At 48.9% G+C, this 17,291-nt stretch overlaps 1 protein-coding gene across 1 annotated transcript in view; it reads right to left on the bottom strand.

Moving 5' to 3' along the window:
* kcnh8 (potassium voltage-gated channel, subfamily H (eag-related), member 8) overlaps nucleotides 1-17,291 on the bottom strand; it is a 545,374-nt gene that overhangs the window by 186,145 nt on the left and 341,938 nt on the right. Inside the window, exon 7 of the mRNA XM_038797843.1 lies at nucleotides 4,247-4,454. Coding sequence (XP_038653771.1) covers nucleotides 4,247-4,454 — 208 coding nt within the window. The remainder of the gene's footprint in view (nucleotides 1-4,246; nucleotides 4,455-17,291) is intronic.

Here is a 17,291-nt window from a genome sequence, read left to right as displayed (position 1 = left end):
ATTACCCCCTCACGTTTCCTGATATATGAGTTGTAATATAGCCATATTAAATGTTAATTCTTTTTTAAAATGTCATTAATACAAAGGTCCTTGTGTTTTCAGGGTATTGCAAAGAGTGTGCATTGTTGGGCTTTGGGGATACAGTGGCCCTGCCAAATTTAATGGTAGAGACTTATTATCTATTCTGTGCTCACAAGGGAAGCCAGCCAAATTGACAGATTGGCTAGCTGCCAGCTGGGAAAGCCCGTGGCAAGAGGCCACAGCCAGGGAAACTTGGGAACTTACACCAGCAATTTGATGTGTGTGGGGAAAATAGGGTCAGGTGAGAAAAGACAGCAGCCAGCAAGGAGAGCTGTAAAAAGGGTGTTCCTTACTGAGCAGACAGTTTCCAGCTCTCTTTCACTGCCGGGTTTCCTAAGCCCTGGGAACCTTAGCTGACAATTGTTAAATTTAAATCGGATCCCAAAATGCAACTGGTTGAGCCTGAATTAAATAAGTTGATAAAATGGCACAACAAGAAGCCCTTAAAAAATGGTGGTTGGCATTTAGACAAGTTCTTTGGGAAAGTGTTTGCCATTTTACATTTTTAACCCAACACTCTCTCATGCCTCATTGTGGGTTTAACATGAAAACTATTGAGTCAGTCAAGGGGGTTATGTGTAATAATAATCTTTATTATTATCACAAGTAGGCTTACATTAACACTGCAGTGAAGTTACTGTGAAAATCGTCGAGCCGCCACACTCCGGCATCTGTTCGGGTACACTGAGGGATAATTCAGAATGTCCAATTCACTTAACAAGTTTGTGTTTCGGAAATGGTGGGAGGAAACCGGAGCACCCGGAGGAAACCCACGCAGCAAGGGGAGAACGTGCAGACTCTGCACAGACAGTGACCCAAGCCTGGAATCGAACTTGGGACCCTGACGGCGTGAAGCAACAGTGCTATGACAATTTACATTACTTGTCGGAAATATATAAGCTGTCTTATGTTAAGATTTTGATAACACGACTAATATTTAGGATTCATTTTTATTCTGATGAAACATCCATGGATTTTAGTGTTAACTACGTTTTAAATTGTTCAATTTGAATTTCTGCTCGTTGGGAAAGAGGAGGCAGTTTCTTGTGAGAAACTGCACTTAATGATTTTATGGTATGTAAGTTGCCTGAGAGTCTGAGTTTGAGCAGCTGCATGTTTTGTTTCAATTGCATTGTGTGCAATTAAAGTTTTAAAAAAATCAATTTTGAAGAAATAGCTAAATAAGAAGCTTGAAATGAGGATGAAACTATTTTTAAACAAAACTCATGCATTGATTGAATTGTAGGGGAGAACATCTGTACTGGGGAAAAACTCTTCTTTCCATTTTGGCATTATGGTTGGAAGAGTTAGTAAAATTTGTTCTTAATAACTCTATATCTAAAGGCTGTAGCATTTGTTCACAATGGAATGTAAACTCTGGGGGCCCAGGGGATAAGAGATGGACATTTGTCTTTAGTCTACCAAATTCTAGTTGGTGATGGGGTGACACCAGTTGGCTTGCATGCTAAGCCAATGGCAGAGATGAATTTGGACTATTTGGACTATTTCCAACTTAAAGCACTCTGGAATAAAGCAAAATTGAAAAGTTGATAAATTAGAATCTTTTGGGGTACAGTTTAACCATGGCTTCTGTTCTATGACTCTTCTGTGACACAGTTCAACATCACTTCAGAGACAGACAAAGAGAAAGACATTGGGCACGATCCAACTGCCACACTGCAACTGAAAAACAGCTCGCCGTGGTGCAGCATGGCCATTGAAAGCCAGGATACCCCGCTCACCACGCCTCATGAGATCCAACCAGATCTCGTGAGACGTTGCAATGTGAATCCCACCCACAACGGGAGGGATCACTTGTTGGCAGATCTGCGTATTAGAGGTAGTAAGCCTCACTCCAATGTACACGTTCCCGAGGTACCTGAGACTTTGGGATTCAACCCCTTCATCTCAGAGACCTCGGGCGAGCGCCGCTCAGCACTAGTCCCCACAAATGGGGACCAGATGGTATGGCATTCATGGGGGTCCCCCAGGAGATCGGAGGCCCCAGCTGCATGCCCTTTGGGTAGGATGGTGTCACCTGGGCACCCTGGCAGTGCCATCCTGGCATCTTGGTAGTGCCAGGTGGCACTGACAGCTGACATAGGCATTGCCAAGGTGCTAACTTGGCACTACTAAAACTGCCGTCCCGATCTCTCACTATAATGGGGAGTTCCAGTGAGCAGAGGTGCCCACTGTACAAAACAGGGCTTTGTGCTGGCGCGCGTTCCCTGTACAGCCCCTTATTCGACGCAAGTTGTATTGAATAGCCATGTGTTTCTCAGCACTGCGAGCACAAGGAAACCATGGGCAGCACGGTAGCATAATGGTTAGCAGAATTGCTTCACAGCTCCAGCGTTCCAGGTTCGATTCCCGGCTTGGGTCACTGTCTGTGCGGAGTCTGCATGTTCTCCCCATGTCTGCGTGGGTTTCCTCCGGGTGCTCCGGTTTCCTCCCACAGTCCAAAAGTGTGCAGGTTAGGTGGATTGGCCATGCTAAATTGCCTTAGTGTCCAAAATTGCCCTTAGTGTTGGGTGGGGTTACTGGGTTATGGGGATAAGGTGGAGATATGGGCCTGGGTAGGGTGCACTTTCTAAGAGCTGGTGCAGATTCGATGGGCCGAATGGCCTCCTTCTGTACTGTAAATTCTATGAAACATGTGGCTAAATGCACTCGCGAGGGGTCATTGTTACCTTTTGGGAGAATCATTCCCATTGCCTAAGCTGACAATGTTCAAGGAATCCTTGGAACTTGAGGGATGAGAAGGACCTTCCATGTTTTCTTCATGGTTTTCTATTAAGTATATGTAAAGTTTTGCTTAATAAATTCTACTTGATTCATAAAAACTATTGATGCAGAACAAGGCCAGCAGCGCGGGTTCAATTCCCGTACCAGCTGAGAATTCTGAATTCTCCCTCTGTGTACCCGAACAGGCACCGGAATGTGGCAACTCGGGGCTTTTCACAGTAAATTCATTGCAGTGTTAATGCAAGCCTACTTGTGGCACTAAAGATTATTTATTATAATTTTAATTAATTAGTTATTTGTACCTTATTAGGTCAAGCACAACTGAGTACCCTAATGTTAGAAATGAAGAATTAGGAACTTAGAGAGTTTTATTGGAAGTTTTATAACTTGAAACCTGCAAATCCTACACTTACTAAAGAAACAGGGAAAAATGGCACTCAGGGGTAAAGGAAGAGTTGTATTTACTTATACGAGGCCTACTGTATTGACAAAGATGTTAAACAGAGCACAGGAATGAACAACCAACACTGGCCTTGCCAATGATGACCACATCCTTTGAAAGAATACTTTAAAAAAAAATGCATAGTGGCATTTAACTGGAATAAAATTCAACCTTAATTCCCATATAAGCTTTCAGTCTGAGAAGTAAACTAAATATTAATATTTCAGAGCATCTGTTACAAGGTATTGGATATATGTGAACGCATTTACATCAAATACAGCAGCTGCTTTACATTGGCATTTTTTCCCACTCGTTGCAGCTTTCAACTCAGTGTCGTTTAATTGTAAAGTATCTCAAAACAGAACTTATTAGAAAGACATCAGCATGCTTCACAACCATGTGAAGCTTCCTTACTTCTGGCACTAGACCAGCTTGTTAATGCTATTTATATTCAAGGATGTATTGCCATTTGTTATCCAAGCCCACTGAGAAGACATCAACATCACTAATCATTCTGTTTTTACAGTTTTCAAGATTCATGCTAAAATATGATTTCTCCTTGAAAATGCCTGCACAATAAATGACAACGCCAAACACAAAATAAATAAAAGACAATTGGATTCAATCAGTATTTTTTTTTTACAATACTCACTGCTCACAGTGCTATTAACAGCAATAAAAAGTATTTAAATTGACCCAGTTAGCATCAGTTGAATAGTATGGTATTTTTTCTAGCAGCTGTTAAAATATTGGGCAAAGTAACTGATCTCATGTTCCCATATTGAGCCATGCAGGAAAGGAGACAAGTTATACAATTTATCTATCTCTGGCCTGTGCTGCTTTCAAATGTGACTCAAGCCGCAATTTCCTTTAACAAAATGTAAACACAGATTTCCTTAATGTAGTGTATAAATAATTTGAAATAAATTCTGGTTTAAATCATTACATAAAAATGCTGCAAGATGGAAGTAGACTTACCAATGTCCCATGTAAGTGGGTCGTTCCCCTCCATTTCAATTTTGCCAATAACATACCAGATGCATGCCATCCAGTGAGCCAACAATGCGAACATGGACATCAGCAGGGTTAGGACTATTGTGCTGTGCTGAGAATATCGATCCAGCTTTTGTAATAGCCGCAGCAGACGTAAGAGGCGCACTGTTTTTAGAAGGTGAACAATTGAGACCTGTTGACAAAAATGCAAAAGGGCAAATACAATTGAGGGTACAGATGAATTCTGTGTAGAATGGTACATTCTGTGAGGTAGATCTAATACAAGCACATTATCCATATGCTGCAAAAATTAGGCTTCCTTACTTATCTCAGATAAGCCATGAAAATTGTCATAACCACAGACACCTGAATTGCATAAATCGTGCATCACCTCCAAAACATTAAAATTATATTGTTCTTTGACATATATGGCCCCTCCACTGACTCACTATATTCATGACAAATTCTTTGTATCTTAGTAATTTTTAGCTGCTGTTCAGTTCTCACAAGTATATTGCATTTAAAAATCATTCTACTTCCTTTGTTAAACCACATTTATTGGGCGGCATTCTCCCCTACCCGGCATGACAGAGGGTCCCGGAGTAGGGGAGTGGCGCCAACCACTCAGGGGTCGCGCCTCCCCAAATGTGGGGAATTCTCCCCACCTTTGGGGGCCAGCCCCGCGCCGGAACGGTTGCCACCAGAAGACCGGCGCAAAAAACCGGCGCCCCCGGCTGCGGGGCTGGCCGAAAGGCTTTCGCCGGTCCGCGCATGCGCCGGCAGTGACGTCAGCAGCAGCTGGCCGCTGACGTCACTGCCGGCGCATTCGCGATGTGGGGTTCTCTTCCGCTTCCGCCATGGCGAAGGCCGTGGCAGACGGGGAGGAAAATAGTGCAGCCAGGGCACTGGCCCAGAGTCTGAGCGGGGGACCCGATCGCGGGCCAGGCCACCGTGGGGTACCCGCCGGGGTTCGATCGCCCCCGCCTCCCCAGGACCCCGGGGGCCTGCTCGCGCCGCTGAGCCCACCGTTCCAGAGGTGGTTTAAACCTCGGCGGCGGGAGAGGCCTCCCAACGGCGGGACTTCGGCCCATCCGGGCCGGAGAATCACCGCAGGGGCCTCGCTGATCGGGGTGGCGAGATTCCGCCGCCGCCACTTCCCGGGTGGCGGAGAATCTCTGTCACGGCGGGGGCGGGATTTTAGGCGCCCCCAGGCGATTCTCTGACCCTGCTGGGGGTCGGAGAATTTCGCCCATTATATCAGTGATAGCGGTACAGTAAAGGTACACAAATGTAATTATATACCGATGGTGATATTATTATTATTTTTTTTAATATATAAGTTAGATCATTCCTGACCTACTGGGATTATGATTCATTAGCACAAGAATATTAAAGTGTTGATAAATGTGCAAAGTCTAATTGTTCAAACTACTTGTATGAGATATACTTGGCCTAGTCCTAATTATTACTGAATTATGTAACCTCCAGTTAACTTGTATCAGTGGAACTTCATGATGCTTGGGCTATTTGCTAATCTTAATCAGAAATAGATATTGGTAAAACATGTTCGAATGTAAGGATAAAGTATAAATATTCTACTGTTGGAGGATTACACCAAATTGTGTTTAAGTCAGAACTGGAACATAATTAAAATAGGCCATTTAGCCCTGCAAGTCTGCTTAGTCGTTCATCTAGATCGTGGATGATCTGTAACAACTCTATTAATCGCTTTGCTTCATATAACAGGATAGCCTTAACCAATGAAAATCCATCAATCTCAAGGTTCAATTGGCTCAGACTCCAAGGGCGGAATTCTCCCATCGGGAGACAAACAGAAGCCGATGCCGGAGTGAAACCCGGAGTGTTTCACTCTGGCGTTGGAGACTGCTCCTCGCCCCCTATTCTCCCCCGGTTAGGAGCGGTGGCGCGTGAATTCCACGCGCCAGGCCTTGACGCTTGCGTCAAAGCGACACGCCGGGAATGACGCGGCCGGCGGCGCCGAAGTGACATCAGCCGCGCATGCGCAGGTTGGCCAGCGCCAACCCGCGCATGCGCGGTTGCCATCTTCCCCTCCGCTGCCCCGCAAGACATGGCGGCTTGATCTTGCGGGGCGGCGGAGGGAAAAGAGTGCGTCTTTTAGAGATGCTGGCCCAACGATCGGAGGGCACCGATCGTGGGCCAGACATCTGCTGAGCACGCCCGTGGTGCTCGATCCTCCCTCCGACCCCCACAGGCCCCACACTCACCGGTCGTGCGCTGTTCACGCCGGAATCGACCAGGTGTGGTTGGCGCCGGCATGAACTGGTTGGGTTCGGCAGGCCGCTCGGCCCATCCGGGCCGGAGAATCGCCGGTCGCCGTGAGAATCGGCGAGCGGCGATTCTCCGAGCGGCCTGTCGCAAAACGCAACACGCATTTTGGGGGGGGTGGTGGAAGAATCGCAGGGGGTGCCAGGGGGTGCGGAGAATCGCGCCCGTTCTTCCAGAATGTTCTGGCTTTCTACAATCTTCTTGGTGTTAAACATGCTCCTGGATTTCACTCTTGAATGGCCTGGATCTAATTTAAGATCACCCTTTTGTTCTGTATTTCTCATGAGATGAGACAATTTCTCTTCATCTAATCTACTGAACCATATTTGCACCATCACAAGGATTGCCTATTTCCTTCTCTATAACATTGGCCCAGTCTCAGTTAATCTGATGCTAAAACCTTTCTTCATTCTTTTGTTACCTCTAGCGGACTGACTACCTCAATGCACTCCTGGCTGGTCTTCCTGCATTCTACCCTCTGCAAACCTGAGGTCTCTGCTGACTCTCTCTTAGCTTTGACCAAGTTCCATTCACTTATCACCCTTATGCTTGTTGACTCACATTGGCTCTCAGCAATGCAAAATCTCAGTTTTAAAATCCTCATCCAGGGTTTCAAGTCCCTCCACGACCTCACCATCCCTCACCATTTTGGTGACCTCCCCCAGTCCCATGACCCTCGAAGGTACCTCTACTTCCCTAATTCTGGCTTCTTGAGCACCCTGGTTTTAACTGCTTCACCATCGACAGCTGGGTCTTCAGTTGCTGAGGCCCCAAGCTCTGAAATATCCTCCCCAAACATATCAGCCTCTCTGCCTTGCTTTCATCCTCTAAGGCACTCCTTAAAACCTTTCTCTTTGATTCAGCTTTTGGTCAACTAGCCTAATGTCTCCTTATATGACTCAGTATCATAATTTGTTTTATAATACTCCGATGAAGCATCTTTGCTTGTTTTAATAACATTATAGGCAATTTATCAATAGAAGTTGTTGTACTTTCCCACTAAACAAGGTAGAAATTGTTAAGGTTAGTTCATTCAAGTGACTTTTTAAAGATTGTAATGACTGCCAAACAATTATTCCCTGGTGCTAAACATGTTATTCTTCAAGTGTGAAGTGTTAATACTTCAGAATTTAATTATTTGTTTTGTCCCTTTTATCTCCCCTCTTAATCCCATCTTTCTTACATCCTCTTTATTTTGCTTACTATTGTTATGGGAGCGGTGTGTTCAGAACCCCAAAATGTATCATGGAGTTCAACCAACCTCTCCCTTTAATGGATTGTTGCTTTTGAAGCACACGGCTTGGTCTCCAGGTGTGGTATTACAATTATGGACACGTGGGTTTTTAAACACAAAACATTGTTTATTCCATGAACTAAACTTAACTTTTTAAATAAACATTGGATCACTTAACACTCCGTACTTCAAAGACCCCGAAAATAATACAACACTAAATAATCCCTCAAAATGTTCCTTCAAACCTCCAAAAGACTTCACCTTTAACAACAGAAACACATCAGGTTAAAGACCTTACTATTATGAGTTTAAATCACCCAAATGATTCAGAGATAGTCTTTCATGGCAGAGATCACAGCAGATCCAGCTCATTGCAAATACAGACACACCCAAGCTCTTTTCCTCAAAACCCGGCTTTCTCCTTTCAAACAGCTCACAGCAAACCAGCCAGGCACTTTTCATCTGCTCTCTCTCAAACTGAAACTAAAAGCAGAAGTGAGCTCAGCTCCCCTCACCCTCTGACTTCACTTCAGTAATATGAGCTGCTTCATTTCTTAAAGGTACATTGCTTAAACATCTATTTCTTAAAGGTACTCTCACATGACACTATACATGATCGACTTCCACTTCCTGGTTTTTATTTTCTAATATCTGCTGGTTTAGACCCTGCCACTTGAATATGTACTGGGCGGGCTACATAAGCAGCGAGTAAGAGCTGTAGATGGGAAACTCGAAGAGTCCAGAAGTTGCTGTTCAAAAGCATGCGCATCATTATGTGGGCAGATATCAGCATAGTGAATGATGAGTGCCGCTCCTTCACCGTTAACTGTAAGTTCCAGGAGTTAACTCGCACTACACAACAAAAAGAAAAAGGGGTATGTGTATGAGAGACTCAGGTTTGAATGCGAGTTCTAAAATTGGGCACTATTGCTTCATTCCTCTGGCACCTAAAATCACAGATCTTCTAGGCAGTTCTTTTTTGTGCAAATTCTTTGTTTTCTGTGAAATGGTGGTTTTGCCATGTAGCCATGTCCTTTCAGTTGTGGTGAGAACATTCACTTTTATTGTCCAGTATACCTACTTCCTCCTTTCTTTACACATCAGAGAGTCAAACCCTTCTAACAAATGTAGGCTTATGTCACTCCCTATAATGGGAGGAAAAATTAAATACAAAGGAACAGATATTCAGCCATGGACCACAAGTTAGATGCAGTGAGCAAAATCTTTAAAAAGATGGGGAAGCAGTTTGATTAGAAAGAAAATTTGAGAGAATAAAGCTAGGGTGACTTAAGATATGCCACCACTAATAATAAGGTGAAGGGAGGGGGCAGCTGATGTAAATGATACCAGAGTGGAGGGCTGAAGGGGGTGGCATGCCGGATGTCAGTTGCAGTGATAGGCAGAGCAGGGCTGTGGAGGGATTTGAACACCTGAATTTAAATTCAATGCTTTGGGAGACAGGGAGCTCAAGAAGGTCAATGATGCACAAGCAGGATGTGGGCCTGAACTACCGTGGAATGGCAATCAGAGTCGCCTTGCTACTCTGTTGCTAGTTACTTAACTTGCAATCCAGCCGCTTCTCTCGCCTGACCTTCCAACTCAGGCCAGGCCAGAACTATGCAACTCCTGAGGCCTGGAGAAGACCGAGGTAAGGAAACCATGTGCATTGTTTTAAACAGTACTAGCTGCCATAAAGCAGGCAAGTTTGAATATTCAGCCATTTTCAGAGGCCAGAGTGAAGGTGGGTTTGGAAGGTAAGTTATCCAATGTATCTTCGGTGTTCTCTCCAGTTAAGACTCCTGGTAGCTTGGAAGCTATTGGCCAATGTGGAACAAGGCACAGGGACGTTGAACAGGTAACATTTTGTTGAGGGAAGAGGATAGCGTGCCAATGAGAAAGACGCGAGAGCAATTTGAAGATTGTGCTGACAAAAGTTGTGATAAATGTTTTAGGGATCTTGAGGCAGGCATAGAAGTAAGCATTTTTGGTGATGGATAGTATGTAACATTTGAAAATAAAATTGGATTATGCAGTGAGCGGATGGGAAAGAGGTTCCAACTCTGACAAAAAAGGCATTAAGATTTCACATGGCCTATTTCAGCCGGTCAGTGGTTAAGGAAGGAGCAGGATTTAGTGTGAAGGGCAGAATTTATAATGTAGCTGAAAACAATGAGATGGTTGAGGGACATGGCGAAAAGGCAGAGATGGGTTTCATTATCATACGTATGGAAACTGACCCTTGTATACCAAGTAGCAAGTAATGAATGAGAAAATTATGATAAAGCGGGGGAAGGGGTGGGAAACCAAAGATATATGGCTGAACCTTTACTTACCTCACCTGAAGAGAGCCGGTCAGGAAGGGCTCACCCCAGGGAATCTGGAAGTCAAGATTCCTACACATGCTGTAACATTTTCACTTTGCCAATTTATTCCCTGTCTAGAGGTTAAGACTAATTGATAGGTTTGGCGTCCAGTCAAGGGAGGGCTGTGTGGAGTGATGTGGTGAAGTCAGGGTTGCTCAGATGTGATCTGAAGAGTCTGGTGGCCCAGAGGAGGGGACGGGCAGTAGCATGGTTCCAGGGGAAATCTGAGGACTCAGTGAGGGAGGTCAAGGGTGGGATTGGAGGTCTGGGTAGTGGCTTGGGCCGTTTGGTGTCAGAGGCTTCATGGTGGAGGAGGATGGGCTCTTGGGAGGAAAGATTGGGACTGAGATGGGGTTGAAATTGAATTGGAAGTCTTGGCAGTGAGGTCAAGGGGCTGGAGAATTGAATATGCTGTGGTAGGATAAGGGGCCTGATGGGGAGAAAAAAGTCAGACTCCTGCATAGGGAAGAAGGGGTTGAGTTACAGGTCTCCTGGAGGATGGGATTGCTCAAGAAGGCAACCATGCTGGTTCCAGGAGATAGGTGTAAATATATTCACCTCCTGGATTCACCATTCTTGTCTGGATATCGCTGTCAGAACCCTGGAAACTTGTGAAGCCCAACCGATTAGAGCTGAAGTCAAAAAGCTGCATGTCAAGGAAGCTCAGCCTTATAATCACATTTAAAGTATCAAACCCTACCTCCTTGGAGCAAGTTGGCTGCGCACTGACTTTTTGGCCTCAGTTAAAGCTGAGAGTAAGTCGGCTTACGGGAGGGAAACTGCTTCTTAGGACTTTACAACATCCGATCTGACCCGAACATCTCCATTTTTTCGGTTCAAATTACTTCCATTATGTGGCATTACGGAAGTGAGCATGATTGGCAGGGAGAGATGCCATTGCTGTAACTGTAATGTTGCAAATTGATAGGAATGGAACTCTAATGAGGGAATGTCCACAGAGCTGAACAATAGGGCAGTAACAATATCCATCTACTTCATCCACAATGCCGAAAGTTAGAAAGTCTTGAATCATATCATCCTCATTTCCCTTTCCTCTTAAATCAGAGCCTAAAATTCTCAGCAAAGTATTTTGTCCAAATGGCTGTTCTCCATTTTATTTTTCACAGCTGCATCACCTTAGCAATGCCCTTTAATGTATATAAAAGGCAATTTGATATCCATTTTCAGACTCCAATGGAAAACTATGACAAAATAGATACCATGACTGAATAACAATGTGTTTTTCTTTTGAGAAAGAGCGACAGCTGGGAGAACTTGGAAAACTGTTGCTTATTATCACCAGAATTACATTTATTGAAAATAGGATAAAACCCCACAGAGAAGTCTTTGAATTGAGGACAGTGACATCTTGTAACTCAGAACATTAGGAGCAAATTGAATATGTCGAGAATTGTTGAGGAAAGTTCATCCTCCAATCACATTCATTCAAGTCTCATAATACGTGACATTTAACTGCCCTAACTGCAGGAGACTGGTGTAAAACAGAAGCCCTTTACCTTGACAAGATGCCAAAGCCTGAGAATCATTCCAGTTTGTACAAATTAGGCTGATTTACAATTAGATTAAGCTCATTGTTGAATATTGCAAACTTGTTTGATGGAATATAGAAACAGATGAATCTTTATGGCCCAGGAGAGCATTCAGCCAAAAATCGGCATGTGGTAGAATAAAAAGCTATCCAGCCGGATCCCACCGATTGGTCGGTAGCTCTATAGGTTGCAGTAACACAAGTGCATATCCAAATGTTTCAATGCAATGAGGGTATCTGCCTCTACCACCCTTTCAGTCACTGAGTTCCAGACCCATGGTACATTCTGAGTGAAAAGAATACTCCTCAACCCTGGTCTAACCCTTCTACCAATTACATCAAATCAATGGCCCCTGTCTATTCAACTTTCTGCTCACAGAAAAAGTCCTTCTTATCCACTCTATCATAATTTTATGCAGCTCATCTAAAATTTCTCTCAACCTTCTCTTTTGAATACAAACACTAGGGTCGGGATTCTCCGGTTGCCGACGCCGAAATCGCGTTCGCCGATCGGCCACAGAATACCCGTTTCTGACCAAATTGGGGTTGGTGCCTCTTTCACGATGCTCCATCCCCTCCAAAACGGCGTACTCGTAGAGTACGCCTTGCTCTGTATAGGTGGCCTCAGGGCATTATCTGAGGCCCACCCCTCGATGCTCCGCCCCCGACTGTCCGAATTCCCGATGGAGTCGGTCACGTGTACTATCATCCTTCGGGAACCCTACGTGGCGGCTGCGGACTCAGTCCATTGCCGTCACAGTCAGGGGAGGGCCAATCCACGGGCGGGGGAGACCTTGTCAGGGGCTGGGGGCACTGTTGGGGGTGGTCTGGGGCTTGTGAGCCGGCCAAAGGCGAGGCACTATTTTGCAGGCCAGGACCACACGCAACTGGTGCCATGTTAGACGGCGTGGCCACGGACTGGGCAATTTTCCGGGCCATATTGGCAGCTAGAGCCGGTGCTCTATGCTGCCGGCATGCTCGGCCCCAGGCAAACTGAGGATTTGTGGCCGTTTTGCGCCACATTTTCGGTCGTAAAACAGCACCGTTCCCAACGGTGTGAGGACATAGCCTCAGAATCGGACAATCTAGCCGTAGGCCTTTGCTCAATTGCTGCAATCCTCCATTCATCCTCATAAATCTCCTCTTTAGAGAGATCAAATCATTCCTGTAATGCGGGGAGCTGAACGGCATGCAATACTCTTAGATGTGATCTATTTAGCGCTCTATATATTTTTAGCGTAACCTCCCAGTTCTTACACTCTATGCATTGGCCAATAAAGGAAAATGCCCTGCAAGCCTCTTGAATCACCTTGTTTACCTATCCTGCCAAAAGGTTTGAGCTCCACAGTCCCTCTGTTTCTCTACACTTTTCAGAATCCGATCATTTATTGTGTATTCCTTTGTTTTGTTTGCACTCCCTAAGGCATTACCACACACTTCTTTGGACTGAATTCCATTTGCCATTATTCTGTCGATCCTCCCAGTTCACTGATATCTTTGTGCAGTCTACAGCATTTTTACTATCAACCTCACAGCCAATTTATATAATCTACTCCATCATGTATCCGACATTTAAATTTACATCTTTGAGATATGTACCACAAACAGCAAGAGACTCAATTCTGAGCCTTGGACTGGAACCTCACTAGAAATGGTCTTCTGGTCTCAGCTGCTGACCAGTCCCATTTGCTTTCTGCCACTGAGCCAATTTTGGACTTGCCGCTTTCTTTTAGATTCTACCAGCTACTAATATTCTGTCCAGCCTTCCATTGGTAAAATTCTTGCTAAAATCCAAGTAGACTGCATCAAATGTGCTACGCTCATCAACACTCCTTATTACTTCATTATATTTAACTTAAATAACATCGCACGCTCTTCTCAATAACTAAATTCCTGCTTTGCCCCCCTCCTTTGTGAAAATAGAAACAAAGATCGGGGGCGAAATTTTCCGACCCCCAGCAGGGTCGGAGAATCGCCTGGGGCCGCCTAAAATCCCGCCCCCGCCCTGGCAGAGATTCTCCGCCACCCGGGAAGTGGCGGCAGCAGGAATCTCGCCACTCCGATCGGAGAGGCCCCTGCGGTGATTCTCCGGCCCGGATGGGCCGAGGTCCCGCCGCTGGGAGGCCTCTCCCGCCGGCGAGGTTTAAACCACCTATGGAACGGCGGGCGCTCAGCGGCCGAGCAGGCCCCCGGGTCCTGGGGGGGGGGGTGGGCGATCGAACCCCGGGGGGTGCCCCCACGGTGGCCTGGCCCGCGATTGGGGCCCCCCACTCAGACTCCGGGCCAGTTCCCTGGGTGCACTATTTTCCTACGCGTCCGCCACGGCCTCTGCCATGGCGAAAGCGGAAGAGAACCCCACATCGCGCATGCGCCGGCGAAAGCCTTTTGGCCAGCCCCGCTGTCAGGGCCGCCGGTTTTTTGCGCCAGTCTTCTGGTGCAAACCGCTCCGGCGCGGGGCTGGCCCCCAAAGGTGGGGAGAATTCCCCACCTTTGGGGAGGCCCGACCCCTGAGTGGTTGGCGCTACTCCCCTACGCTGGCACCCTCTGTCATGCCGGGTAGGGGAGAATGCCGCCCCGGAATTCTCCCATGGCCTCGCCGGCAGGAGGCCCAAAAATTAGGGGCTGGATTCTCCGTTTCTTTAAGTGTTGACGCCGCCGTGAAAACTGTGGAGTTCAAGACGGCAAAAACGGTGCCACAGGTGAAGGTATTCAGACAGTCCAAAGGGGCTAGCATGGGCATCAAGGAAAACGCCACACTTTGGAAGTGGAATGGCGGTGGATTCGCCGGTCCCATGATTGCCGCATAGCTGTAGCCGCACTTAAGGGACTCTCTCCCTCCCACGCACAAGCGTTGTAGCCAACATGGCCGCAAAGAGAGCAGCGGCACGCTTCCGCAATGCAGAACTGGAGATCTCCCTTGACAACGTGGAGTAGAGGTGGCAGGTGCTGTACCCCAGGCGAGGAGGAAGGTCCTCAGGCGGTGACGCTTGCTGCGCCTGGGCAGAGGTGGGAGCTGCCATCAGCACCGTCAGCGAAGTCGTCCGGACTGGACCCCAGTGTCGAAAAAAACTGCATGACCTCCTCAGGTCGGCCAGGGTGAGTAGGCAGCGCTCTGCGCCTGGCTCTAACCTCCCTTCCCCCCACACACACATGTGACCCCGACCCCCCCCCCCTTCTCCGGTGACGGCTGGACCCCCAGCCTGCCCCACATGCTGGCACCCATGCCAGCCGCGATTGCCGGATGCCCTAGCTACCGATGCCATCAGCTACCCAACCCCGGGCTGCATGCCCCGGACTGTCAGCGATGTTGTTTGTGTTTGCTACCCCTCCCAGGACAACGTCTCGCACAACCGCCGGGAGCGGGAGAGCGAGAGAAGGGGAACCACCAGACCTGCGTCCCCTCACCGTGCCCGAGCAGAGGGCACTGGACGTGGTCGGCGGCCTGGAGGAGAGGGAGGTCGCCAACGCGGAGGTCGGAGGTGCGCGACGGAGTGAGACCCTCTGAATAGTTGGGAATCCTCATGATACACGTGTGCCCCCCACCACCCTCACCCCCCTCACTCCACCCTCACCCCCTCACCCCACCACAACATCCTCTCCACCCCAACCCCCTCTCACCCCTCACCCCACCCCAAACCCCTCTCCACCCCACCACCCTCACCCCCCAACCCCCCTCAGCCTCTCACCCCCTCATCCCACCCCAAGCCCCTCCCCACCCCAACCCCGCCCCCACCCTACGCCCCTCACCCCATCCCAACCCCCCTCCCCAGCCCATCTAGCCCTGACCACATCCCGCCATCCCTCACTCCCTCACCCCAGTCCTCACGCCTCACCACTGTCCGGTTGTCTAACCATACATGCCGTCTTCTGTCTTACGGAACTGCCGGAGATGGGCCCGGCCTATCCAGCCAGTGCCAGAGCTGGTGGCCTCTGGACGGCAGAGCACCGATGGGGAGAGCAGCCAAAATATCAGCCCTCTACCTGAGACCCAGGACACCTCGGAGCTCAGGTCGGAGGAGGACACTGACTTTCTGTCACAGCTATCTCCAACACCCTCCACCACCCCAGAGACTATCACCTCGTTGGGCAAACTAGTGAAGAGGCACCTGTGACACTATCTGCAGCGTACCACACAGTCGGACCGGTACAGCAGGTGGAGGTAGGGGCAGAGTCCGACCGTCTGCCCCCAGGAACCAGCAGCCTCCCAGACGGGTCCCGGACTCCTGGAACATCCAGTCCCACCCATAGTACAGGTGCAGTCAGAGACCAGGGACGAGAGGAAGGGATGACGGCCGGCTTCAGGCGCCTGCAGGCGCAGGTGGAAGAGTCCATCCAGGTGCACGAGCAAGGGGTGGTGTCAGTCATGCATGCCACCCAGGCCGAAACCGCACGGACGGCGTCTGTGGTGGAGGCAATGGGGGCGACGGTGTCGTACATGGGTCAACGTGTGCAAGGCCTGGGGCATTCTGCGGAGGCCATGGCCCAGGACAGGGTTGCCGACTCACAGACAACCATATGCCAGAGCCAGCTGGAGATGAGAGCGGTGCTTCTCAGTGTGGCCCAGTCACAGCAGGCCATGGCTGAGAGCATCGGCGGCATTGCCCAGTCACTGGCCAGTGTTGCACAGACACAGAAGGAGGTGATCCTGTCCCAGAGGGATGTGGCACAGACCTTCAGGGTGGTGGCACAATCGCATAGTGAAGTGTTGCAGTACCAGAGGGAGATGGTCCACTCCCTGTGCTCCATGGCCGCAAACGTTCACACCCTTGTCGATTCCAGAGCTGGCCACCAGGGCTGGCAGCGGCATGTGGCGGGGGGCCTCGGGGGATTAATCTGCTCACACCCCGATCCCATGGAGAAGCCTTTGGGCAATCGGGCATCCCGAGAAACGAGGAGGTGATGGGACCCGTGCCGGTGACCCCTGCAGGGGAGAAGGCGGAACACCGCAGCAGCTCGGACTCCCCCACTCCTGTCCCTGATGAATCTGGAGGCTAGGGGGCAGAACCGGGCGGCATCACACCACCCCGGACACCCGAGGAACAGTAGGGCCCATCCAAGCCGGGCAGCCCCAGGAGACATGCGGCAACGGGGACCCTCTTCGCAGGGCAGGAGTCACAGCAGGCCCTCTCCACTCCTGCTGTACCGTCTGCGAGGTCCAAAAGGCTTGAAATTTAGACATCGGTTAAGTTCGCATGGGTGCAGGGCACAGCTTAGTTATAGGGACCAGGGCCTTCTGCACCTTCAGGGGCTAGGCCGGTGGCGGAGTGGTTTGCGCCGTGCCGGCCGGCCCAGAAGGAGCTTGGCCCCACGCCAAGCGGCACCAAAGGGCCTCCGCCGGCCGGCGCAAGTTGGCGCATGCACGGGAGCGCCAGCTTGTGCTGGAATCATCCCAGCGCATGCGCAGGGGGGGTTCATCTCCGCGCCGGCCATCACGGATTGGTACACCAGCCAGCGCGGAGGAATAGAGTGCCCCAACGGCACAGGCCCGCCCGCGGATCGGTGGGCTCCGATCACGGGCTAGGTCACAATGGGGGCACCCCCTGGGGCCAGATCCCCCCTCTCCCCCCGAGGTCCCCG

This window comes from Scyliorhinus canicula, chromosome 5 (assembly GCF_902713615.1).
Source record: "Scyliorhinus canicula chromosome 5, sScyCan1.1, whole genome shotgun sequence".
Lineage (NCBI taxonomy): Eukaryota > Metazoa > Chordata > Chondrichthyes > Carcharhiniformes > Scyliorhinidae > Scyliorhinus > Scyliorhinus canicula.
Note: the sequence above shows the minus strand (reverse complement) of the source record. Positions and strands in the feature narration are given on the sequence as shown.